We start from the raw sequence: 25,589 nt of genomic DNA, 5'->3' as shown, positions 1-25,589 counted from the left end.
CCAAGATGTACAGTACATGTACAATACTCAGTTCAAGTGTGAGCCCGGTGTCGTCATGGGGAGCAGGAGAGGCTGCGTCACTCCACCAGCAACAAACGGCCGTGAATCACTCGTCCCAGGTCGGTCGTGAATGGCAAAACTGTCTTTTATGAGGCACAAAAGCATGTGATGCAACCTGCTCTGCGTGTGGGGAAGCTGTAAAGGTGCACCGCCCATCAGCGGTTTGTCTTGGCTGCACTTTATTTTATAGGCACCATCATTTCTTAATCGCTTCTTCTGACATCCTGATGAAACAACTTCTGGTTTTTGTGTGAAATATACGACTGTGTTGTCCCGTCTTCACAATTTATTGGTGCCTTCAGATGGAATTACACTTTACGTACATTAATTAGTGTGTTCTATAAGCCATGTATTAAATGTTTAAATACTATGAATTATAAACTGCAGTTATGCTGAATAGAGAGGCATAAAGATCCCAAAATTCAATCAAATGTTAATCCGTTATTGGAAAATATGGTTAAATTCATCTACAAAGACACAAAACATTTTTCAGTTTTGTATGTTGGGCTCATCTGCAGTTTATTGTCTAAAGAATGAAGACAACAAACTCTTACATAGCAGATCATTTGAATTATGATTTCATATTATAGTTTAACTATTGAAACATATAGGAACCCAAACTGTTTCTTTTTTTGCTTTAGTATTTTATTTTCATTTTGTCCACCTGTACGTGCGCTGCAGACGGGCTGAAACACAGTAGCGAGCACTAGTGAAAGGTCTTTAAACGGGATCATCCGGCTTTGTCTGAGGTTGACAGTATTCATAAACCTGGAGGAACAACAACGTTGTGTTTAGACCGGAGGGTGTTCGCTTAATCCCACGGTGATGAGGCCACACTAATCTCACTCTTTCTCACCCCTCACTTATCTAAACACGGGGACTGGCAGCAGGAAGAATGGCTTCACCCAGTTTCAGTCTGCGATCCCTTCTGACAGAATGTGCCTGTGATGCAGGTACGCGGGGCCTCATGCCGTCATTCTACTGGGCCACACCCGGGGGAAACAGTGCGGTTGCCTGGATACCAAACAGATGTCAGTACGTGGAGTCACACGGCCGCCCACGTTTGACCTCTTTGACCTCTCTATTTTTCCAATCAGTCACACCCGATCGAGCCTTGGACGGACCGGTCTTGTGATGGAGACTGCCAAAGGACACCATGTGTTGGCAGTAAAACTTCAACTCAATTGACTTCAAGAGATAAGAGTTGTGTCCAACTAGGACGTGGGGCCTCGGGGACAAAGATTAACAGCTTCACTCAGCTTTTGGTGTCTGTAGTGAATGAGGAAATATTGTCACTTATTTTGCTCGTGAAATGCTGTTCTTTGTTTGCCAATTTTGGATTTATTGAATGCTTCATTCAGATTTGGTTCCAACAAGAAAAATCAATTCCCCTGTGTGTCTTTCTTTTCCTTTGGATCATTTCCTCCATGTTGAGGGGAGAAAAAAAAACTTTGTCTCACATCATAAAAGAATATTTCCGTCTACAGTTATTCCCTAAATATAAACATGTACCCCGGGAATGTGAACGTTTCACCGACTTAACCCATCTACCAGATGTTCCCAAAGCTTCAGCAAAGTGACCAAAGCGACCACATTGGTCACTTTAGTGGAACCGGTCTCTTTGTCACTCGCTCCCCGGTAGGCCAACGACGTCCCTTGTCCACAAAGAGGCCTGCTTTCAACTCGGGCTTCTTTTCAAAGACATTTAATGCTGAGGAACTCAAAATCTTAAAACCTAAAATGTGTTTTAACAATGACTGTTTTGGGGGAAAAACTGTAACGAGGTATTATTTATTCGGAGTAATGCTGGGTTCGTGTCATATTGGGTGGACGGTAGCAATTAGAAAGATTACTATCTTGGCGATTTCATCAAGACGGATGTAGGATTACAGTTGGTCTCTGCACATCCAGTCATCTCGTTAGATGGAAGAACAGTTCATGTCCGTTTGTGTTCACATCTCAGGCACGTGTGTATCGGAATAACAACTTGGATGTTGGCGCGATGGCTACGATCGAACCACACACCAACTGCAGTCGGATCTGCTTTCAAATACCACTTATGCCTAATTACTCTTTTGTACACTTTGAACCAGCTGAAGGGAACTCAAGACTTCCGTCAACAGACTAAAACTGAAAAATGCTGATTGAGAAAATGTTCCTTTGAACAAAGTGGGCATCCTGTGCTTCAACATACAAGTTTCTCAATTCCCGGGGGTCAGGTGTCGGTGTTGTTCCTGACGCTGTCAAGCAGCTGTACGGAGCGCCGGGAGACCAGCAGGCGTTTTTTTCAGTTAACCATACTGAGTCAATTATTGAGGCGCCCCCTGGTAATTAAATTACACTTTTTGGGAGTAGCTGTATCACCTTTGATGTTTCCAACAGCCATTGCTCCAGCCGAAAGGCTCATTCAGCTAATCATCTGATGGGAGGTTCCCCCTTGTTAACATAAATACCACGTGAGCTTTTACAAGCCTGGTTTCTGCATAGGAACTTGGTCCGGTTCACCACTACAGTTACATCAGATCCTGTTTTAGTGAAAGTGATGGTTTTGACAAACCTACACTGATACTTTCTTTGCACGTATTATGGGCCAGTTTTCTGCACACAGTCAGGGAGAAGCAGATGTTAAACGACAGCCAGTCAGCCTCCTCCTGCACTTCACATCCTCCCTGTGGCTGCGACAGCTCAGGACCGGCCTGAACATTTCATAATGTTAAATGTGAGGAGGCTAATGTTGTGGAAAACCGAACCCCAAATCCTCCCTGCTATCCCGAAGGCCCACGCTAACGTTTTGCATCCATCCCGCCCAAGCAATGGCTCAGCACAGGTGGGCTGTCTGCTGTTTCTCATTGTCGAGAGCAGTAACAAAGAGACATGAAACCGGGCAGGAAGCCAAGATCCTCCCTCCCCGTGGTCTCCTACGCTCTGAATCCTCTGCATCCTGCTCTCCCACTGGTCCCTCAGGGCCCGCCCAGCCCATGGTGAGGGGATTTTTATCATGCTTTTGATGAAGGGAGCGTGTTTCTTTTCTTCTTTTCTTGCACAGACATCAGTAACTCTAAGTGTCCAGCAGTCTTCGCAGGTTATCTGACACTTTCAGTGTCTGTGTCAGAGCTGTGATAGTACATGGCAGGAGACAAAGAGAGGTGGGGGTTACAGTGAGGATGAGCTTTGTTTTGGCTCACCCCTACTTGAGGCAGCCAAAACATACCGTAGATTACTTATCCACGAACACAAAGACGGTGCTTTTGATTGCAAATCCAAGAGCAACATTGATGCTTCTATTGTCATTTATCTGGTCGGTTGAAGTGGACCCGGTCAGTAAACACGTCGAGCAGTGAGATTATAATGACATGAGATAGAGTTACTTCTGAAGGTCAATGTTAACTTGTGAAGCTGGCTGAATATTAAAAATCCTATTTTAAATGAAGTCATGTTGCATGATATCCTTTTCTGCACAAATAGAGGAACTGAAGTCATTCAGACCCCGGAAAATGTGCTTTTGTTGATCAGTCACACAATGTTCAGCCACACCCTTCAGACGTGCAGGAAGCAGCTGTAAAACCGATGAACACCAAGATTCTCATCACCACGTCTCTCTTCAGTCTTTTCCCTCTTCTGTCGCCTTTTTTATCTTTGCATATTTCCACTGCACACATTCAATTGAGTACTGAATTAAAAATATAAGCTACACACATATACAACATATATATATGTATATATATAAGCCGGATAAATCAGCCAATATGTGAATCTGTGTCCTAACTTAATTGGAACGTTATTCTTTGATCACATTGTGATTGCAATAAACTGTTGCACCCTAAATAAGTTGCCCATTAGGTGATACAGGAGTTGCATGATTAAACGTCTGTGAATGCAACGGCTGTTGCAAGTGGCTCCACCTAATTCTTATCTAAAACTGAGCTCAGATAAAAAAGATGACCTAATCACAGGGCCTGAATTCACGGCGTACACAATAAAAAATGTCGCAGGCAAACATTTAACCACGTAGTAGTGTGTTGCATTTCCTTCTGGTTTGCTGCGTACGATTTTAAATCTTCGACTTATGACACGACTGTAGTCGGCCTGCATCCAGGGACACGCCCGCTGTCGTCACTAAAGCTTCGCTCATTGTTGAGTATCCGATAAATGGGAAAAGACTCTGTGTGTACAATGGACCCGCTGTGCAAGCTGCCAGACTGAGACGGAAAACAAGTGAGGAGGGGCGAGGGGCTGAAAGTACTGCAGGCAGTTTGTGGTCACTCACGGCACAGAATGAGAGATTAGGGGAACGTCAATGTGAGGAGGTGACTGGTTGAGTGGACAAGGTTAGGCTCACTTCTCTTCAAGAGATGTCAGTGAAATGTTGCATGCAAGCCTCATATTAGAAACCCGGCCTTCGAAGAAAGTATTACATTGTGGAATTGAAAGTCTCTGGTTTCTCACATTATGCAGCAGGGCTATAAAATATATTTTCCGATAGACTTTCGTCGGTGAGGAGACGTCTGTGAATAATTGATTTCATTTTACCTTTTTTTGCTTATTAAGAGACACGTCTTTCCCAATTTAAGTAAATGGGGGAAAAATCACCAGTAAACTCAGAAATTTGGTATTCTATCAATTAGCTATAAAAATTTGCTTCAAAGCCTGGTTTGTGTATGTCCGTGAGCTTGTGTCACACCTCCCAACTGAACTGACAAAATCACATCCACCTCAGTTTGCAGCTTTTAATAAAAATGATTTTGTCATCTTCATCATCAATTTTTGTCTTTTGATATGGACAACAGATTTCAGATGACTTTTTGAATATAAAACCTGCACTTTATTCCAGTCTGACTGCAAATACATAAGACAAAAGATCATAGACCAGAGATCTTAAAAAAGGGTCTCAATTCTTTATACAAAGACCCCAGCTGTTGCTCTGATATTATTTCAAAGAATTCTTCAGTGGTCACAGAGTGTTCTCGCATACTGTAAACCCACCACGGGGACCCTCTAGAGCCCATCACTTGGGAAAACATTTTCTTTGTTTTCGCTTTTTATATTTGCCCAACGAGGGAATGAGGCCTGTTTGTGTTATGCGTGCGGCGGTTGTCAAGGAGACCCTAAGTTTCTCAGACAAGCTTCATGCCAAGTTATTTCAAACATCTCTCACTATATTGTATGATTTGGAGAGCTTAACTTTACTGTAAAAACACATCTTCAAGTGGAAATTACACCATGATATTCACAGCAGTAAAGCAGGCGGATGTTCTTTTTACACATCTCAGGATTCATACTTAGTATACTTATATGTAGGTATATAACGTATGTTACTTGTGCCTGACCTGTGGTTGGACAGGCTTGGTGCTGTTGCCCAGAAATGAGGTTAAAAAAATCCCCCTGCCACAAAAAACTTTATTTAATTGATCAAGGAAAACCACAATTGATGCAAATGGTTCCATCCAGCAGGAAAGAAAGTGGTTTTGCAGTGAAATATTACACTCTGCAATGTTTAGAAAACCTTTTCTAAACATCTTTCAGAGTACGCGTGATGAGCGTGGAAGATCTGTTCCTGTTATTACCGTGTTATATTGTTTACGTGTTTTATATGCCGTCACTTTTTAGGCAGCCAAGCTTTGTATGCATGCCTAAGAGTTTGGTTTTAGTGAAAATAGCAAAATAAAGCTCTGCATCAAAAATGTAAGCAATGGGTCAAACGGTGCTTTTATCTGCTTCAACGTCTCCTGCAACCGTTAGCATGTCCGGCTAACTAGCTAGGCTACCTACTGTAGTAAGCTAGCATTATTCCCAAAGAGAAAGGAGAACATCATGAATTACATTCTTATAACGTGTAGTTAGATTAAAAAAGAGGCATTAATGACTAGTTATCTAGTGTGTATTATTTTCCAGTTCAAGGTGTCATGATTTGGGAAAGTTAACACCCTAGCAGACTAATTCATAATGGCATCCATTGTTTCTAAAAGCCTTTTCTCTTACAATTATAAACAAAGACTGTGTTCAAAAACATACTAAACCATAACCAACTATTGTTAATAAGTTGGGGTAGTTAACATGGTAAAGTTAACATGAAAAGACGCAGGAGCTGACACATATAATGTACTGTAGAATGCATACTAATAACACTAAAATCTTAATTTCCTTAGAATAATACTGGAAGTGATTGAATTGAAAACTAAATTCTGGTTTACATTTATGATTAAAAAAAATATAGAGGCAGCTTGAAACCTTTTAATTGTGATTGATAGTCTAATGTGACGTTTTGCTTGATTTGTGCATTCTGATGCCGGAAATACAGATTATTGCAAGCTAGAAATGCAAAATCTGCTTCCTTAAATCAAAAACCCATGTGGAAAATCTGCAACTATTGTCACTGTGAACTGATCATGTGCCGTGCAAGAATGTTTTTTATAAGCTGTTTTATTGCTGTAACAGGCACAAAACCTTTCATTTACAAGGCTGACTGGAAACCTTGGAAATCAATTCCTCCAGAGGAGCAGCTTAGATACTAAACAGTGGTTCAAAATGATAAAAAGAGCTCCCAGATGTTAATATGATGATTATGTCATCAATCACAAAAAGCACTCACGCATAGTCAAACTTTCCGGGACAATTAAAGACGCCATGATGGATCCAATTAACATGTAAGTCTTTGTCAGAATGTATTTACATCTAGACCCACTGCAGAACAGAACTCTGCCTGCAGCTCAGTTTAATGCAACATCCAGATCCCTCTGTCCGATACAGCTAACACAGGGGCCACGCCGATTTGCCAGAAGTGGACCACATCCAACGCAGCAAATTACAAAATCTACAGAACCAGTTTGGGAACAGGGCTATTTTCAGAAGGAAATAGTCAGGGAGGGAAGGTGTTTTTTCTGGAGGTCAGCCTTACTGGTCTGCGTATTGTCAGACCAGGGACTAAAAGCTTGGGCCTCGACAACAAAGTAAAAACACAGACGGTAGAAATCTTTAAAGAACTATGATCCTCGTGTGTAAGTTTCTAATCGCTGCATCAAATTAAAGCGTTTAAACCTCCCCATTGATTTAGTGGTCTTTGCCGAGTGGTCTTTAACGAGAACAACAACGATCTTACACAGAAGACAACAAGCAATGGCCATGCGCCACACTTATGTAAATACATGTGGAAACAGCAAATAAACCACAGGGTCCAGTTCCCACATGTCCTTTGAAAATGTACGTATTTCATTAGGATTAGAATTCCATTAAGGGGGCTCATGTCTATTGGATTCAAAATGAGATGGTGCACACAAGTCAAAGAAACTAATTCTTTGTTTGAATATAATACTCTCACTGTGGACGGCTCTTTACAGTATTATATTGCTCCGTTGTTGAACCAACTTCATGTGGTTTCATGTGAATACAGACAAAACAGACGCAATTTGACATTCATTGGGATTTGCAGATGTTGTCTGAAGGAAAGGCGTTACAAATATCATGAGATTCCCTCAATGGAGTCTCCAGTTGCACAGATTACACTGTACAGTGGGGACTTTCCAAATACCAGGACCAATATTCTGAATACGGCATGTGGGAAAGTGTCACAGAGCAGCTAAGAAGAATGTTATACTTCAAACAAGATCATTTAGATAATCGTGTGGATGTAAGCATTCCTTTAGGGTGACTTCTGAATGATTCAACTACCAATAATGGCTTTAACCATGGGTACACATGCAGCTGCTTCATTAAGTTTGAGTAATGCTTTAATTTTGTTTACTGATTATCAGAACCAAAACAAAACAATGAATGACCTAATATGTTTATCTAAATGGCCATGAATACATCCATCCGGTGTCTCTTATCAATTTGAACTGTACTTCTGCGACATTACGCGTACTATTGTATTTTCATCATCTCCTTTGCTGAATGACTATAAAGTCAGTTTGAGTAAGATTTATAGCCCCTCACTGGTCACTGTTCCGGCTGAATCCCTTTAACTTGACTAACAGGGTGAAGGAGAGCACAAGCATGGCATTTTGTGCACTTGATGAATCATTAGTCCGGTGATTGATATAAATAGGGATTTATGTGGCATTTACTGGGATACAAATGCAGTATCCAATGTTTTTGGTGGATGATTGCTCACAGTGATCAGGGATTTAAGTGGAGTTTCAACAAAGATGGAAACCAACCTTGAAGCTTTTAAAATAATCAAAAGAAAACTGCTGTGTGATGAAAATTGGAGCAGTGGATGAGGCAAGCCACTCGGATTGGTGCGTTTTTTCTGTGTTTCCATGGCTACCATCCTTGTGAAATGGGTGGGTCATCCCTCCTTATAGCAAACCATAAAGATGCAACTTCCATTCTCAATTATTTCCCCCCTCGTAACCACTTAATGAAGACTCAACTACCTGAAGGCAAATGCAAAACGAACCTCCTGGCTGAGAGTCAGAAGAGAAGATCCATTTCACTTCACGGTGAATTCCATTGTAAACTATGGAAATGAAGCCAAGAGGCAAAGCTTTGCTCAGCATGATACTGGAAGCAGAGACTTCTCATGAAACCACATGTTGTTGTTTTTTTTGTAGAGAACACTAAAGACAAACCATGAGCCTTAGTCAGAGCTGGCTAGCTGTTTCCCTCTACTCCCAGTCTGCATGCTAAGCTAGGCTAAAGAACATGCGTCATGCATAATGCACGAGCTTGCATGTGCTGTATCTGATTCTATGCAAGTAAGCAAAGAATTTGGCTAATACCACCACTCAGTGTTTCCACAAACTAAAATAGCAGCCATTAGGTTCAATATCCTCTTACAACGTTGTTGTCGGCACGGCAGAAGCATACAATAATGAACACAGTAATACATTAAAGAGTTTGCTCCTGAGGTCTATGCTCAAAGCCCAACGTGGCATCACGTTGCAAAGCGTTGCATGGGATGCATATATGAAACGTATTGAGTCCAAGTCAAAGCCGTAGGGAGCCAGTCCAGAATGTGTCCAACGACTGCAGCCTTTGAAAAAGGTAAAGAAATGTAAAAGGAAACCCGCTCACAGCTGCTCAGTGGGAAATGTTTGTCGACTTGCGGCTGTTTTGGTTCTGTGCCAAGTCTACAGTGAAGTGATACGAGACCCACGAGTTCCTAAAAAATGATAAATGAGTCTGGATCCAGCAGCTGCAAATTTTGCATGTCACCATTTATCTTCGAAAAAATATTCAAAATCTCTTTACTGACTTTTCTTTGAACCACATCTTAAAACATTCTGTGTTTTGGAAGATTGTGTCAAGAGATATTTCACTGGTTTGTGGATTGATCTACTTGGAGGTTTATAGAAGAAGGCTCCTCGTCTGGTTTCAGTGAAGAGAAGTCGTTTCCAAGGCTGCGGAGGAGAGACACTTGAATTACCGACAGCAGAGGTCGTGCAGGTCAGGGGACAAAGAGGGGATTGTGTCTTTTGATCACTTTTTGAGGTCGGGGAGGAAACCCATTCCAAATCAAACAAAGTGTAAATATTTAACTAACAACGTTGGACATATTTCCACCGTCTATTTTCTTCTTCACTGATCTAAGAGAAAACCAAAGATTGAATTGCACTGAGAAAAGAAGGCAGCAATGTGACTGTGGTGTTCAAGCAGTGGCAATCCAGAATAAATAACCAGGCAAGCAATTTAAGATGCAGTCATTTATCTTTTTGGTCTTCTTTGGTGCAGGACAAAAAACAATAAGAACAGCGCTGACAAATGATCACTTTGTAAAGTCGTTAAGCTGCGTTAATAAACAGTTGCCAGTACATATGGAGCAATAATATCATTCACTGGATTGTTGTTGGCTTAAAACCCCAAATACTGAGATAAAAGACACTGAAACACTTTGTAGACTTGAGCTGAACTGTGGTGATAATTAATCATAACAAGAATTGCAATGCACAGAATAACATGTGTTAGCTGTACACATGACAATACATATTTTAAATCTCATGATGGAAGAATAAAAAAATAAAATAACAAAAGAATGGCATAAAAAGACAGTTTACAGCAACTTGAATTCTTTGCTGCAAAAACGGGAATAAAATCCAGTAAAACATGTTGTATTGTTGCAGTCTTACTCATTCAAAGTGACATTTATACAAAGAATGTTGTCTGATTACGGTAAATAATAAAACCCCTATATTTCCTCCAGCATGCTTGGTCACTATAATGAGTTGCAGAAAAGACAGCTATTGAGATTGAACCTACGGTGATATTGTAAAACTGTGGTTCTAAAACCAGCAAAGAAACCAGTTTCCGTTCATGTTGACTAAGAGCATGAAGCCAGAAAGGTGAGTTCCATCAACAAGCAGTAATTCAGAAAATATACTTGTGTAGTTAAAAGTGAAATATGATGTTTCTCTCTCAGTTAGAAAAGAAATAATGTGCGACAGATCAATCAATAGGTAAGTGTGTGCAACTAATCTTAAGAGCCAAAATGGGGATCAGGGGAAACTGCAAGGCTAAATACTTACCAGATGTTGATCATATACAGGCCCTCTAGGGTAAAATATATTATTTAAAGCAACCACGAAGCCAGCTACTTGTTTTATTAGGGGCACATGTCCATTTTTTAAATTTTGTTAATTTTTTCCATCCTTGAATTAATTAAAACACGATAATAATTATAATATCAAGCATCACAAAATGATTTCATTAACGAACATTTCGGCCATATTCTTTGATTGAAAATGATTGTACAAAACACTCTATATGCTCTTGAATGTCTCACAAGAAAAGGTCCGATTACTACTGAGAAACACATTCCCTTCATTTCCTGTTATTGAGGAACTCACTGTTACCATAGCAGCGGACACAACTTTGCTGACAAACAATTACCCAGTTGCCAAGGAAATTACAGCTTACCCATGTGTTTATTTACTTGACCTTTCTTTTCCCCTCTGAATAGTTGAGCCTGTGCCAGGTCCCAGCATTAAAAGAGTCTTAATGACAACGGTTCACTGGACTAATTTGCTTGTTTTTACGGGATACTTTTTTATCGGAAACGTCTGCAGCAATAGTTTTCTCTTTATGGTTCCCATTTTGTGCTTTCCTCCCTTGACAGTTCCCATGAAGATTTAAACGCGTGACCTCTTCTCATTCCGACCAACCGTCTTTGTACAGGAATCTGTGTGTGTGTGTGTGTGTGTGTGCGTGAGAGTATTTGTTTTGATTGAGGGCCATAACTGAAAGACATCCAAGTCAAACATAGCTTGTTTGCCTGCACAGAAGGTTTGAAATATTTAGGCGGCACATTGCAAACACGGGAAGAAAAGGTAACATGACGTGCACAAAGCCCTTTACACCATGTTGTGACGAGAGGGAAGTCAATCTCTGCGTCGCCCTCAACCAGACAGTTCACATTGCTCCATATTACAAACATTCAGTTTCATTGGACGTAGTTCAAATCGCCTTCACATTCCCGGAAGATAAACAGGGAACGAAGCTTGAACGCAGTGGAGTAATAAGTATATTTATTCATGTGCACTTTTCCTGTGACTTTATACTTCCACTACAGTATGCTGCTACATCTTAGAGATAATTGCTCCACTTTTTAGTCCACATAACCATAGTCATTTTGCAGACTCAGATTTAACATGCAATCAACAAATATTGATCCATGGTGGAGAATTCAAACACCAGCATTAAATAAAGTAAATAGAATTATCTCCACATTTACTGCGCTATTAAAGTGATGAACAAACCTATCCATCGGTGATAATAATCCCAAAATATATAAACATTTTTCTGGTATGGACCACTCTCTGCTTAATGTTTACTTTTACTTGATTAATATATGAATACTAATACCTTAACATAGTAACCTTTTCTGTGGAGAAACCATAGCAGTAGATTGATCCAATCAGTAGTAACTGCTCCAACCGGTCCAATTAGCAGGAGGTTGTGGCCACACATGGCAACATTTCCACTTCTCTGTGGTTATTATGAAACCAGGATTCACTCAGTACCTCAACACTTTAAGCATCCACTCATCTCGTGCACTCAGTATCCTGCAAGGGGCCAAAGGATCTGTTTGCAAACCCCTAAGTACGTGCAAACAAGCTAAGTATAACTTGGCGTAGGAAAAGAGACATGATGAAAGAGAAAGAAAAGCCTCCAAGATGATGTGATGCAAGACAAATGACTCCACAAACATGCAATGAGCCGAGTGAGACTGAAGTTCAGGGCAGTTGACGGACATCTTTTTGAAAGTGCAGAGTGCTGTGGCATGATCACTAATAAGAGGCAATTTGTAACGCACATGTCCTGTCCTCTAGAAATAGAATTGCATGGGAAGAAACTTCTCTTCAGGTTACGCGTCAAACATGTACAACAAGCACAACACATGCATTTATCCACCATGGCATGGATCATCAAGACTTTCGGGAAAAGAGTTTTATTACAGTCCTCACTGACAACAGTGCAGGACCAGTCCAACTCTTCTACCTCTTTGGGGGATAAGAAATCCCTCCAGAGACGACTGTTGCCCGTCGACAACCAAGGTGCAGATGCTGCGATGTTTCCCATTTCGGGTCAAATCTCCGGGCGTGAGGTAATGTGAGCATCAAAGGCGCGTGGAGATAAGAGAGCAGACAGCGACCCTGGGAAAACACGGATGTGTCGGAGAGAGGAACAGTGTGAGAAACTCTGAACCTTAAAAGAAAAGCTTAACTAACAAACAAAACACTCAAATACATGTAAAGGTCCAAATTCAAATTTGTGTTTTACATAATGTCAAAACAAGGTGGGAGGCGAAGAAGAAAAACTATGAGCTCAGAGAAGCTAAAAAAAATAAACACAGTAGAACTGCAGTCAGGTGACAGGTGTTTTTATTGTTTTGTCAAGTAACCATATGAATAAGAAATGTATTAAATATAGTCGCTTTGTTCGCTTGGTTGCTTTTGCTTCGGTTGTATGAGCATCTGCTAGAGAGGAAATGCGAACATACTGCCATTGGTAAAGTGTGCATGCACATGCACAGGCTGTATGAGTAGTGAGAGCGGAGACTGAAGACCGAATACAACTACAATAAATGAATGTGCGTATATGATTTTTTTTGTTTTGGTTTCTAGGTGTGTGAAAGCGATGAATCAGACGCTCTGACGGCATGTGCTTCATGGCCGACACCCCGCTTTCCTCCCTGAACATGTCTGCTTGAGGCTGATAGATCACTGTGTGTAATTACAGTGCTGCTCACATAAAGTCAGCAAAGCTATTTGTATGAATAAAACAAGCAGAGTAGAACTTGTTTCTGATCGTTGGCAAGAAATGTATCGCAACAGTTTTGCAGCTCTGCAAGTAATTTTCTCAATTAATTCTCCAATCATGAGGGCCCTCTAATTTTCGAATAATTTCCAGATTGATGCAATTCAAATGTCAAATAAGGGGTTTTCTCTTTTTTCGAATGTGAAGTACATTCAGAGGAACAAGCTTTTCTCTCTAGAAAAGGGGATATAGCGACCTATGAAGTCACGCTTCAGAATTTATGGCTCCCAAAAGGGAGCCGTACTTTAGAGGCCGCGGTAGCTGCTCTTACAGTAGCTCCTCTGTGTTTGAGCAACTCTCTTGGTCAGGCGTTTTTGATTATAATAACTCACAGTTGAGAGGTCAATGCACAACCTGAATCAGTTTGAATGATGTAGAAGGCACACACAAAAAAAGTAGTGTCCTTCTTAAAGGAAAATGTGACGTAATTTTCCTTTAAGAAGGACGAAGGACACTAGGCACTAGCTGCTTAAACCTAAACCTAAAAGCATATAATCAAGTGAAACAAAAGACTGAATCCTATGTATACTTATCTTTTCCCAAAACTAGTCAAATTGAAGTATCTTGAGTCTAAAAAATGAAGGAAACAAAATGAATAACGAAATGCACATATAACAATTTTAGATTGTACATCAATGAATAGCCTTGTGCTATTTCTGGTTTCCCTGTATTTTGAATTAATGCTCCATGTGTTGGCCTCAACAGAAGTGACCTGTTGGACTTCATGTCTCTCCTGCACACTGCGCACATTAACGTCTTCAGCAGCTTGTGTGTAACCACGGTACTTGATCAGCAATGTAGAACATGAAACCTACCTCCGCGTTAATCTTGTCTAATTTAAGGGAGGAGGGCTGATCACTGAATTATATAATTACAAGGCAGTAACGGAGCCCTAACCGGCTGGATCGGAGCCAGACCGAAATGGTAGCTTGGTGCAGGCCACTGAGGCGAGACCATGGGCTACCTGGGTGGCTGTTAGAGATAAGCCCTCAGATCTGCAGAGGGCAGAGCATCCATAATTTAATGGAAACCATCCCAGCAAGAAGATTACAAGGCGGTGGCCTAATCAAGAGGACTTCTTGATTCTCCCCACGCAGCAGGTAAATCTGCCACAGTAAACCACGTATGAAAAGGATCTGCAGGTACATTGCTATAATGAATTCTTATTATTTTTCCCTTGCATTGTTGTTGTAGTTTTCCACCAAGTTGCATCACTTGAGTTGAGCTGTTGGTGTGGTCAAAAAACAGTTCAAGTCATTTGTCATCTTGTTAAGAAAGATATAAAGTAATCTGTGTGTGTTTACAGGGATTTAACTTGGAGAAAGGAAATGCGCTGTCATGAAAATATCATCAGAATGACTCCGAAAGCACCAAAAGGCTGTCAGGATCGTCTTTGTTTTGTTGCCATGGTGATTTCATTAAAGACGGCCCTCAGAAGGCTGTGTTGACTTTTAGAAGTCACTCATCTGTGGAAAACAGACTGAAACAGGCTTCACTTTGCAGGTGTGAGGATCCACAGCAGGCACAGACAGGCTCATACAAGCCAACTTAACAGCTTTACAATTCAACATACACACAGCCATCGAGAAAATAGAATCTTTTCAGGCACACAAGCAAGGTCAAAGGTCGCCCTAGGGTTGGGTGTTTGATCGACTTGTGTTGCAGGGATTACGCCCAGTAGGACTAAAAGTCAATGTCAAAGCAGAGTCCAAGACAGAGAGACGTCATCGTGATCAGAACGCAGGCCCAACAAAAACAAGCCATCGGCCCTATGGTTTGAGGAAGGGGATGTTATATGATATAGTGTATATATACATATAACAAATCATCCTACTTACCTGGAACTATACTTCCTTGGTAAATGCTAAATTTCAAACAACCTCTGAAATATAAAGCTCGTTGAAAATCACTAGTGTATAACCTCTTTTGTTACAAAGTACTGTAAATATAGATATGAAGTTACAGTCACAGGAAGAGGAGACTCACACAGGGTGAGTTTGTCACTAGTAACAGCCAACTCCTAATTCACCTTGACTTGGGTTATTCATGGAGTTCGTTGTCTTGCCATTCAATACTGAATGTAGTCAGCAGGGAGGTATATTTACTCACGAGAGGCCACTCATAAAGTAAATAAATAAGGATCGGGACGTGGCAACAGATCACTTGTGGAATGTAGTTTAATGATGTTTTTATCGAGGGTTATCTTGTGCTCTGTAACCATGATTGGGTGATTCAGAGGGGAGCGCTCTCATTTGGGAGATTCAAGGCAAAAACACTCAAGATTAACGTTCTATCTGGCAAAGGTTGGTATGACCTATAACACACTAATGATCGTGACACTACTGTAGATTATACAAATGTTCACATAGCTCTGCAGCAGCTCTCTCTTTTGAACTCTCAGAAGGTGTGATATAAAGTGGCCAAAAAGGAAATTAGCCAAACATTTGAGAACAAATAAGTGCTTTTGCACAGAGTATTAATAATTCAGCGTTTATTCCACAGAGGCCTTCTGCAGGCATTGTGATGGTTAACTAGTAGATTATATGAGTGTGAAATGCAGTAATTACTTCTTGATTACTTCCACCGGTTGAGACTTAAACTCTGAACTTCAGTTACACTGATAAAACGTAACTTAAAAATAGTAAACCTTATTGTATCCCCTCCTGACATGTTACAAGACAATTAAGATGTTTTTGCTTTAAAATCAAAATCGCCTGCTTCTCTATAATATGTTCAATAAACTGCTTACTGAAAAACTCAAATATTTTCCTCAAGTAAAGTATCAAAATAGCATAAAACCACATGCATTAAACATTTATGTAAATTGTCCAAAATGTTCCATTTCAGAATAATGTATATTACTGGATAATCATTACTTACACATAATGTGTACATCCCTTTAATGTTGAACCAGACAAAGGTAAATACAGCAATCAATTTATTTCAGAATTCTATCTGTATCTATTATTTGGCCATTAATCTGAGCAAAGTAACTAAAGTTAAAAGTGAAGTGGAGTAGAAACTTGCCGAAGTGGAGCACAGAGTAGAAAGTTAAAGTAAATGGAAACACTCAAGTAAAGTACAAGTACTTAAAGTAAACTGTAGCCTACTTGAGTGAATGTTCTTCCCCACAGTGTTTAGCTCCTTGGAAAGTAGCTACTTTAATTAAATGTAAACCTCATCCTGCTCCACTATCCAGTTCACTGGAAGTAAACAAACGTTTAATAATGATGATACTAAAGTGGGCGGTGGTAAAACAATTATTGACTACTTGTGATAGAGGAAAATTGCATTAAAAAAATACTTAATAAAAACGGAAAGAGTTTAGTTTAATTCTTACATTCCAGTGCTTGAATGTGATTTTTTTTTTTTCCCCTCTAGGTCCACAACGGCACAGCCTCAAAACAAGCCTCACCCACTGTGAGAAAAAAAAAAGCGTGTTACTATTTGGTCGGTGCTATAAATCCAGGACGCAGCGCTCCTCTCACAGCGAGCAGAGCAAAGTCAAAGCAAACAGGTGCGCGCTTCATCCCCCGGATACCTGCCGTGTTTGATCCAACAACTGCAGCAAAATGCCAAAGTGCCCCAAGTGCCAGAAGGAAGTTTACTTCGGTAAGATCTCTTCTCTTGTTTACGTGCAGGAAATCGTGTTTCCTGGTTTATGACAAGTTGGCGGCTTTTCTGCACAAACGAGGAAGCAGCGGACTGAAGAAATAACTTCTGGATGTATTGTATCCAGATCCTCTGCTTGCGCGAAAGTCACTGTTTCATAATAGAATTACTGAAGAGCAGTTGCAGAAGTATTGTCAGGAAAATTAAATGATCTAAAGTACTCGTGCAAAATGGCTCCTTATATTCTCACATTCCTGTGTCATTATTACTGATGCAACAGCATGCCACAGTATTTTGTGTTTTCATTTCATCTCAACTGCTTGTTGACATCATAATAAAGAAAACAGTAATTATCTTTGTGAAATACATTTTTTAATATATTTATATAAGTAAAGAATATCATATAAGAAACAAGTACAAATATTTATTTACGTAATTACATATCATTATTATTAGCTATGATTAAAGTACTTCAGTAGTAGTACTTGGTTACTTTCCACCACTGAGAATACTACATTTTGAATTGCAGTCCTGCTTGTATTACTCATCTCAATGCTTCTTTCGCCTTTAAAAGTAAAATACAAATCTCAGGAGTAGCCATAGATCTCAAGATCTGTCTGTCCACCCTCTTCGCTGTTTATATTTATTTGTAGGTATACATTTTTGCACATCCATTTCTGGTATACCCTCTAACGCCACTGTAATCAAATTATTTTGGACAGATAAGGTCTGTGCACCTTGATATTGAATTGTCTTTCCTGATTTCTGGCGAGCTGCATGAATAATGGCCGGATGCAGTCGAGGAGCAGGGAGCTAATAACCCATCCAGGGAGGCCAAGGACAGCTCCGTTTTATTTGTGACTTAATCCATTTACCACATTGTATAAAGCTTTGTCGTGCATCTGAGTTAATCTCCTGCAGGGAGACGCAGAGAGGCCGAGGGCCAACGCGGAACACAAAGCCAAGTCTTTGGAGTGTCAGTCAAATGAATAGAGCGTGCGACCGGGGACTCGTGCCTCCCATTCTTCCTCTTCATGGATAAACTTTCCCCGTCTTGCCAAAACAAGCAAACCAAATTATTTTGTCCAGAACAAGCCAGCCAAAGGGAATATGCTTTTTCTAGTAGAAATATAGCTGAGAGGAAATATAGCGTGGAAAAAAAGCTTTGGATTATTTTTATGGAAGCAGATTTGCATCAATATCCTGAAGGGTCTGTGTTAGTTTCCCCCCCAAACCTCCTCAACAAGCTTCATGTCTCTCCATTGCACCTCACTGTTCCACTCCCCATCCTCAGCTGCCCCTCTCTCTCTGTCTCTCTCTCATCTGTCTTAATCTCTCAGATGGAAACAATCAGGCTACTTGGAACTTGGTCCAGGTCCAGATACACAAAGAGCAGAGAGCCCCGCCCCCAAAAAAGCAATCATGATTCCCATCTTATTACTTTGAATGAGCGTTGGAAACAAAGAAACTAATGTGTAGTGTGTTATTTGAGCAGAAAGTTATCATTAAAGCGTTTTTAAGCCAAACACTTATTTTACTTAAGAAAGTATTTTTACTAAGCAAAGTATATATAACGCTGGACAAGTAAGAATGACCTTAATATTTCCCCAAATGGCAAATTATTCCTTACATTTTGGATATTCAACGTCAAATGTGTTGGATTGGGCAATATTTAGCTTCTGACAAGCGTGCGGTTTCCTTCTGATTAAACTAGAAAATCTCGCTGCAGCTTCATTGCTGTTTATATATTGACCCAAGATGAGAATAGGTGATAAAAGTATGAAAAAGAAATCCAAGAATGACAAGCCTTTAAATCGTCGGCTGCAGACAGCAGCTAGTCAACGTAGCTTAGCATGAGGACGGGGGAACACCGCCAGGCGGGTTTGTCTTTGCTGGTCTGTAACAAAATCCACCGACCAGCACATCAAAGGCTCACAAATTAATATTAAACTAAAGGAAGTCACTGGCACAAATAATGTGTTAATAGGCAAGCTTTTGAATAGGTGGTAGGTGGATGTTTATAGCCTTTGGATAGAGCAGGGGTTGCTAAGCTAATTGGCTACTGGCGGTATTTAGATCAAGTGTGACATAAATCTCCTCATCTCACTCTTGTCCTAAAAGAGATTAAATGAAAATGAGTTTTATTGTATTGAAGTTATTACGTCAACTGCAAATGCTTGACACTGCATTCTTAGCTTTTTTAGCTTGACCTTGTGAGCCTTTAACTTGACAAACTGTTATACAACCACTCAATGCATCTTTTGGGGATGGAATGATTAATGCTAGTTAAACATCCTCCCTCACTGTGGGTTTTTCCATTCAAATCTGAGTCTGTGTATTCTGGAATTCATCCATAAGGCTCCCGGCAGTTGAGAGTTGATGTCGAGAACATATCAGATTATTTCTTTTGGTCTCTCGTGCCCCATTTTCAATCATGTTGTCAGATAAAATGAATAACCAGTGCACAAAAATGTGTGCTTCATCAGATCAACATAGAATCCAGAGTAAAGCACAACATGGCGACTAAAAGCTCTTCTTTAGTTGTGAAACTCCATTCCTCTTTGTACAGGAGACAAACTCACTTGTTGCACAGTCTACTTATGGGTTATTTTAATTTAAATACAGTGCTCATTTCAGGGCAAACAAGCTCCACCCCAATTTTCTAAAAAATGTTCATGAAACTGGCCAGAGAGACTGACCTCGCCCCGGAGCACTTTCCCCGTTTCCACTGCATGTTGCATTATCTCATGCCACCACATCAGGCTGTTTTTAGGGAGGAGGTATGTCATATCCTGCATGGTGTTGTGGGGAGGTTTGGCTTCACCTGTTATACAATAAACGCTCATGTATCTGTAGCCCTTTTTGAATATTTTTTTATCTCAGAAAATGTGCGGCTTGTGAGTTATGACATGTTTGGTAGAAACATCCTCCGTTTCCTGGCAACACTTCCTCCATTTTCAAGATTTCCTGTGCACTCACTGTAGGCGTTTTTTTCCATCTTTGCAAAAGAATTCTTGCTTGTAATCATGTGACGGGTCAAAGTATGTCTAAACTCTCATTTGATCCACTGAAGGCCTGGAGAGGGTGGGCTTCTCCCCACTTTTTCAGTCCTCTTAATGGGTGTTTGTGCAGATAAAGACGACCTTCATTGAAGTTTATGAGGCAGGATGCGTTCAGGGACACTCAGATCTCCTTTTCCCTCCAGCACCCCACCCAAACAATGTTCTCAAAGTCATCTGCAAAGACATGATCTACAACGGAGATTGTGACCATCTCCTCTTTAACCTGCACTGACTCTCTGTACGGTGGATGTTTAAGGCCCTAGTGATTCACTTGGTGGTTTATGTGTTTGGCAGCTGAGAGGGTGACATCGCTGGGAAAGGACTGGCACAGGCCATGTCTGAAGTGTGAGAAGTGCAACAAGACGCTGTCGGCGGGCTCCCACGCAGAGGTACATACAAGAAGATCCTGTGATCTTTAACAATTTGCATGAGGTTTGGTTTGCAAATATGTATTTACACTTGAATCTCTGTGGTTGACTGTGAGTGTTTAATAAAGTTATAAATAAGATTAAGTTCAAGAGGTAGACCTTAAAGATAACAAGATAAAAATGAGCAAAGACACAATTGCAAAGACATCTTTGATCTTTTTAGAACTACAAATTTTTCAATTACTATTAATCCTATTATTATTGGAAAGGACAGAAAAAGGTGATCAGATCGGATGCAGGATTCTGAAAGAATAATATAATAACAGCTTATTTTTATATCGTATCAGTGCTTAGTTTATATCTACATTTTCAGTGTTTGCAGTGCTAATACAACTCTACCTCTTACAGCATGAAGGCAAGCCGTACTGTCACAACCCTTGCTACGGTGCAATGTTTGGCCCTAAAGGTGAGCATGTTCCCCCACCACTCACCTTAGATCGGAGGACTCTCGGCTCTGTGAGGACCGTGTTCTGTGTCCAATCACGTTGAAGCTGTAACAGTCCAATGGGACCACACAATAAATAAACCGGTTCTTACATAATTGGCAACATTTTTTAAAAATCTTGTGTGAAAGAGTAGTTTCTCGCAGTCACAAATGTCTCCTGTTAATGGTCGTTCATTGATATATTTCCTTCCTTTCTCTTTCCTCCCAGGATTTGGTCGTGGTGGAGCAGAAAGCCACTCCTTTAATTAGACAGGTAAAGGGTGCGCATTCATTGTTCAGTCATTTGCTTGTTGGCCTCATAGATTTTCATTTTATTTGTTAAGGAAAAGGGTTGTGTTTGCCTTAGGCAAATCCATTATTGTACTTTCACCTTCATGTCTAATGTGTCATTTCCTCTGCTTCACCATCAGGTCTGAAGTTGCCTGGAAACTGGATTAAAGAAGCCAGCAATGCTCCCAAAGCTCCAATAAAAAGGGCAAACAAACTTTGCTCTCATTCAGATTTCATTGTTGTTTTCTGAAGATGTTTGGGTATCATTTTCATGACACAGTAATTAAGTGGTTGACTTATTCTGATCTTAAGGACATTCTGAATAAACTTTTTTTAAATTTGTCTTATTCTTTAATTCTATTCAATTTATATTTTCTCTGCAGCCTTTGTATGAAACAACATTGCATTGGAGCAAAACATTTGCCAATGACATAGTTCAAGTGACACGCAATAAATGCCCGTTTATAATTGAATTTACATTTTTTCTGTTGAATGACACCATCACCTGACCCGTGTGCCCCTTTATGCACCACATTACACGTAGAGGCTCTGCTGTTATAACCTGCAGCTGTTGAGTAAGTAGGTTTAAAGTTTATTGTGATCCCTTGAAAAGCAAAGACAAGAAAATGTATATTTTCACCTGGGCAAACTCCATCTGTGTGACGGGCTGAAAGCTCCAGGGCGGCGACGAAGGGGACCTTGTGGTCATTTTTGGAGGCCATTGAATAAACTTTAAATCTCAGCGGTAATGTTTTGGCTGATGGCTCAAAATACTGTCAAAAGTTGTTTTTTTAGCAATGCATTAGTAACTGTGCTCCTGCTGGTGCATTGTGGGTAGACAAGGATGGCCTGGGTTTTTCCAGATCCAGCAGATGCTTCCCATTTCCTTCCTTTGGGTTTGTTTGCCAAACTTTTCCTCTGTATGGCTGCCCTCGCCGTCCATGAATTACGAAGCAGCCACCACCCACCACCAAGCCTCTGCCATCGCGGCCCAGCAGTTGCTATGGCAACAGACACAAACAAGACCCAACAACCTGCGTGCCCAGCCGTCCGTCTGTCTGGCTGTCACGCTCTTTTTTTCTCTGCAACAAAGATGCTCGTTGTCACAGGAAATCACAACCAAGGACACGGACACACACACACACACACACATACAGATGTTTCGGAGTGGAGCATTTTTCAGATTTTTCTAAACACAAGAGTATCTTGTCTATGGATAATCAACATGACATATGGTTACAGCGCAGTCTTTGTTGTCATCTGATTTTACTTACCTTTTACTTTACTTATTATTTTGGGACTGTTTAAGAACGTCGTTTTTTAACTTTAAGACACAGCTATAGATTAATTAAACAGTGAAAAAAAAGCTAAAAAGGACTATGATAAAGAATATGAGAAGAAAGAAAAAGTACTGCTGCTGCATCGGCCTGCAGTCGATGCTTCAGTAGTAGTAAAGTTCAGTTTGAATGCGGTTAAGTACCAAGAAGATATATCTCTGGCTCATAATAGTCTCACAGCACGTACTTGGTCCATGATGTCGAGACTTAATGAGTATAATTTCCGGACATGATCATAACGAAAGCTTTGTGAAGGCACTTACGGTGACTTATACTGCACTTAAGGTGGAGTTTTTTTCTTCCTGTCGAGCCGGAGGAAAGGGAAGCGGACAACCTCTCCGCTTCCAATCAGAGGCCCTCAGTCTACAACGACAAAATTAGGCTCATAAACCTATTAAGGGCTGGAAAATAAGTCTCATAGCTATTACAACTCATCTCCAAAAATGAACCTTCTTTTTATAGTGCTTTTGGTTGGATTTGAAACTATCTGACGTTGGTGACTCCTAGTGGTAGTTTAATCAGAGATACACTGATCTGCCTCATTAAAAACTGTGTAATACACAGGTGCTAGTTTACCTATAGCAGTGAGATATATACAACACAGTTAAGAGTGGTTTTTCTATCATTAAAAAACATTACATTGTTGGCAAAAAATCTAAATGTGTAAAAATGTCCATAGCTACAGTTGTGGAAGTTAACCTAATTAGTGATCCTTGAAAAGGTACTTAGATACAACTTTGATGGACTTTACTTCCCTTTAAAGCTACATTGTAGAAATGTATATAAAGTGTGGTAAATAAAATGAGCTCCTTCTCAACCAGCTACAACATTGAGAGCATAAGCTATCATAGTAAAAATGATGATAGAGTATATGTTGAAGTAACATTTCAATATTAAGGCCCATTCTCTCATTGTTCTTTTGACCAAACTTTCTTGCAAATATTTCTAAGTACTTTTTTTACTAGAGGACTTCACAGTATGTAATGTAGTAATGAAAATGTCTAAACACACCTTCCACCACTGCAGAGCACTATAAAGTATTAGAATAACATGGCGGTGGGCATGCTATAAAACTGAACAGGGAGAGTTATTACTGTGATTGTCTCAGCGTCAATGAATATTTTACAACATACAGGCTTTAAAAAGTAGTTTCTTAAACTTTTAACTGGCACCAGAGAATGTATGACACAAATACCAGTGCTCAGCCTGCAAATATTTACTCACATCTGGAAATGCTGTTTAAAATCTGCATGTCAGAGTCAATGCAACAAGTAGTTTGCGTTTTTTATTTTTGGTTATGAACAAATCTACTTCTATCTAAACCCACTGGTTTTGTAGGAGAGGCTCTTCAGACTGGGAGAGAAACGACTAACCCATTACTGGTCTTCCTGCTTTTCTAACAATAAGTGGGACTGAAGAAATGGGGAAAATATCTCATATCCTCCAGCTTAACACGGGGGACTTTAAACGGTCTCACATGAGTGAAACTGTGGAAGGCAGTTTTTAAAATGAACACACACAGGCCTTTTGCCAACAGGCTTTTATTATATTTAACATATGTCTTTCCCATAAGATTGAACTTTCTAAAGTAGGCCAATAGGGTAAAGTTTATTTGTGTAAATAATCTTTACGTTCACTAGTCTGTGCGCACGTTGTCCCCCTCTAAGAGTTTCTTCTCCTAAACACACATTAAAGTAATCTCAGGAAATCCACCATTTACTTTTCACTCAGTAAAGACTATCCTTTAAAATGACTGAAAAACAATTATAACTCCTAACAATTGGGAGATTCTCCCATTAGTTATTCAGCCAGGGTTTATAATGTGAAATGTTTGCTGCATGCTTTAACAAGATACTGCAATGGCAACTAAAACCAAATATTGATAATCATTAATTAATAATTCAAGAATAATCTGTAGTAATTCCTGGTATAGAGAGTTAAACTATTTAATGAATTAATCTGATGATTTATTCCCTTTTCACAATCTAAACTGCTTTGAGTAAAAAAGTCAATCAATATACTTTTTTCTTTTCAGAAAAAGGTTAGTATAAATGACTACAGGCAGGAAGTGAACCCAAACTGTGACAAAGAGACATGAATGGCTACAAACAGAATGCAATAAAGAGGCACAAAACAACTACAAAGCGATGGAAGCGACTACAAAAAGGGGATGAACTACCACAAAGAGGCAAATCCTGACTACAAAGGGAAATACATCACCAAATGACTACAAACAAACACAAAATGACTACAAAGAGACTCCATAATGACCTAAGAGACCAAGTTACAACAGACACCAAGGGAACAGAATGAGACCCAACATGATTACAGACACTCAACAGAACTACAAAGAGACACAAAATGACTGCAAATGCACAAAAAGAGGAAAACCAACTACAACTACAAATAGACACAAAAAACAACCACAGGTTCTAACGACCACCAAGAGACAACATCTGTTATGCTCCTATAACCGGGGCTTTTTGCGTGATTGTATTTTGGGGCCTATTGTCTCCTCCTCCTCCTACTCCTCCTACTCCTCCTCCTCCTCCTCTTCCATCATTGTCGTCGTCATCCCTGGACAAGTCATATCCAGTGTGTGAAATCTGGAAGCTCCTGCAGAACCTCTCGCCCTGACGAACGTTGACTCCTTCAGTCCTGTTGCCGTGCGTCTGAACGCATCAATTCGGACCCGCCAGACAAGAGCTTCATTCATTGCATCTGGTCCTCATTGCTCTGATGGAATATGCAGAGCCGTCTCAAATAATCTGTGTTCACCATCCCTGCACCTATCATTCCTTCCTCCTTATCCCTCCTTTCCTTTCTCCCTCCTCCCTCCCTCCATCCTCCCTCTTGTCTCATTTAGCATTTCTGGGCTGCAGCTAATTAGTGCTGCTGTATGCATGCGCTGTCACTGCGGCGCCCCGTCTCAGCACATGTGTATAAATAGGCCCTCTGGTGCTGTAATTGCTAATAAGGATCCAGTGTGAGCAGAAAAAAAGGAAGGGCTGCTGCCATAAGCATTTGTAATGAGCAGTAACTTCAAGCACAGGAGGAAGCCTGGATAATGAGGTGGACCGGCCTCTCAGCCTGCATCTCACAAAACGATCTTGGTAGATCAATC

At 40.3% G+C, this 25,589-nt stretch overlaps 1 protein-coding gene across 1 annotated transcript; it reads left to right on the top strand.

Moving 5' to 3' along the window:
- The first annotated feature begins 16,747 nt into the window (after positions 1 to 16,747).
- On the top strand, positions 16,748 to 21,470 carry crip1 (cysteine-rich protein 1). Its single transcript, XM_037487421.2, has 5 exons — positions 16,748 to 16,923; positions 20,280 to 20,374; positions 20,762 to 20,819; positions 21,067 to 21,111; positions 21,269 to 21,470. The coding sequence occupies exons 1-4, from the start codon at positions 16,884 to 16,886 to the stop codon at positions 21,105 to 21,107; spliced, it is 234 nt and encodes a 77-aa protein (XP_037343318.1). The 5' UTR covers positions 16,748 to 16,883; the 3' UTR covers positions 21,108 to 21,111; positions 21,269 to 21,470.
- Positions 21,471 to 25,589: the final 4,119 nt, after the last annotated feature.

The sequence above is a fragment of the Pungitius pungitius genome, chromosome 14, assembly GCF_949316345.1.
Source record: "Pungitius pungitius chromosome 14, fPunPun2.1, whole genome shotgun sequence".
NCBI classification, from domain to species: Eukaryota; Metazoa; Chordata; class Actinopteri; order Perciformes; family Gasterosteidae; genus Pungitius; species Pungitius pungitius.
Note: the sequence above shows the minus strand (reverse complement) of the source record. Positions and strands in the feature narration are given on the sequence as shown.

Coding starts and splice junctions, on each gene's coding strand:
- crip1 (XM_037487421.2), top strand. CDS start 16,884: ATGCCAAAGTGCCCCAAGTGCCAGAAGGAAGTTTACTTCG. Junction 20,375..20,761: donor CGGCGGGCTCCCACGCAGAG/GTACATACAAGA, acceptor TACCTCTTACAG/CATGAAGGCAAGCCGTACTG. Junction 20,820..21,066: donor TGCAATGTTTGGCCCTAAAG/GTGAGCATGTTC, acceptor CTTTCCTCCCAG/GATTTGGTCGTGGTGGAGCA.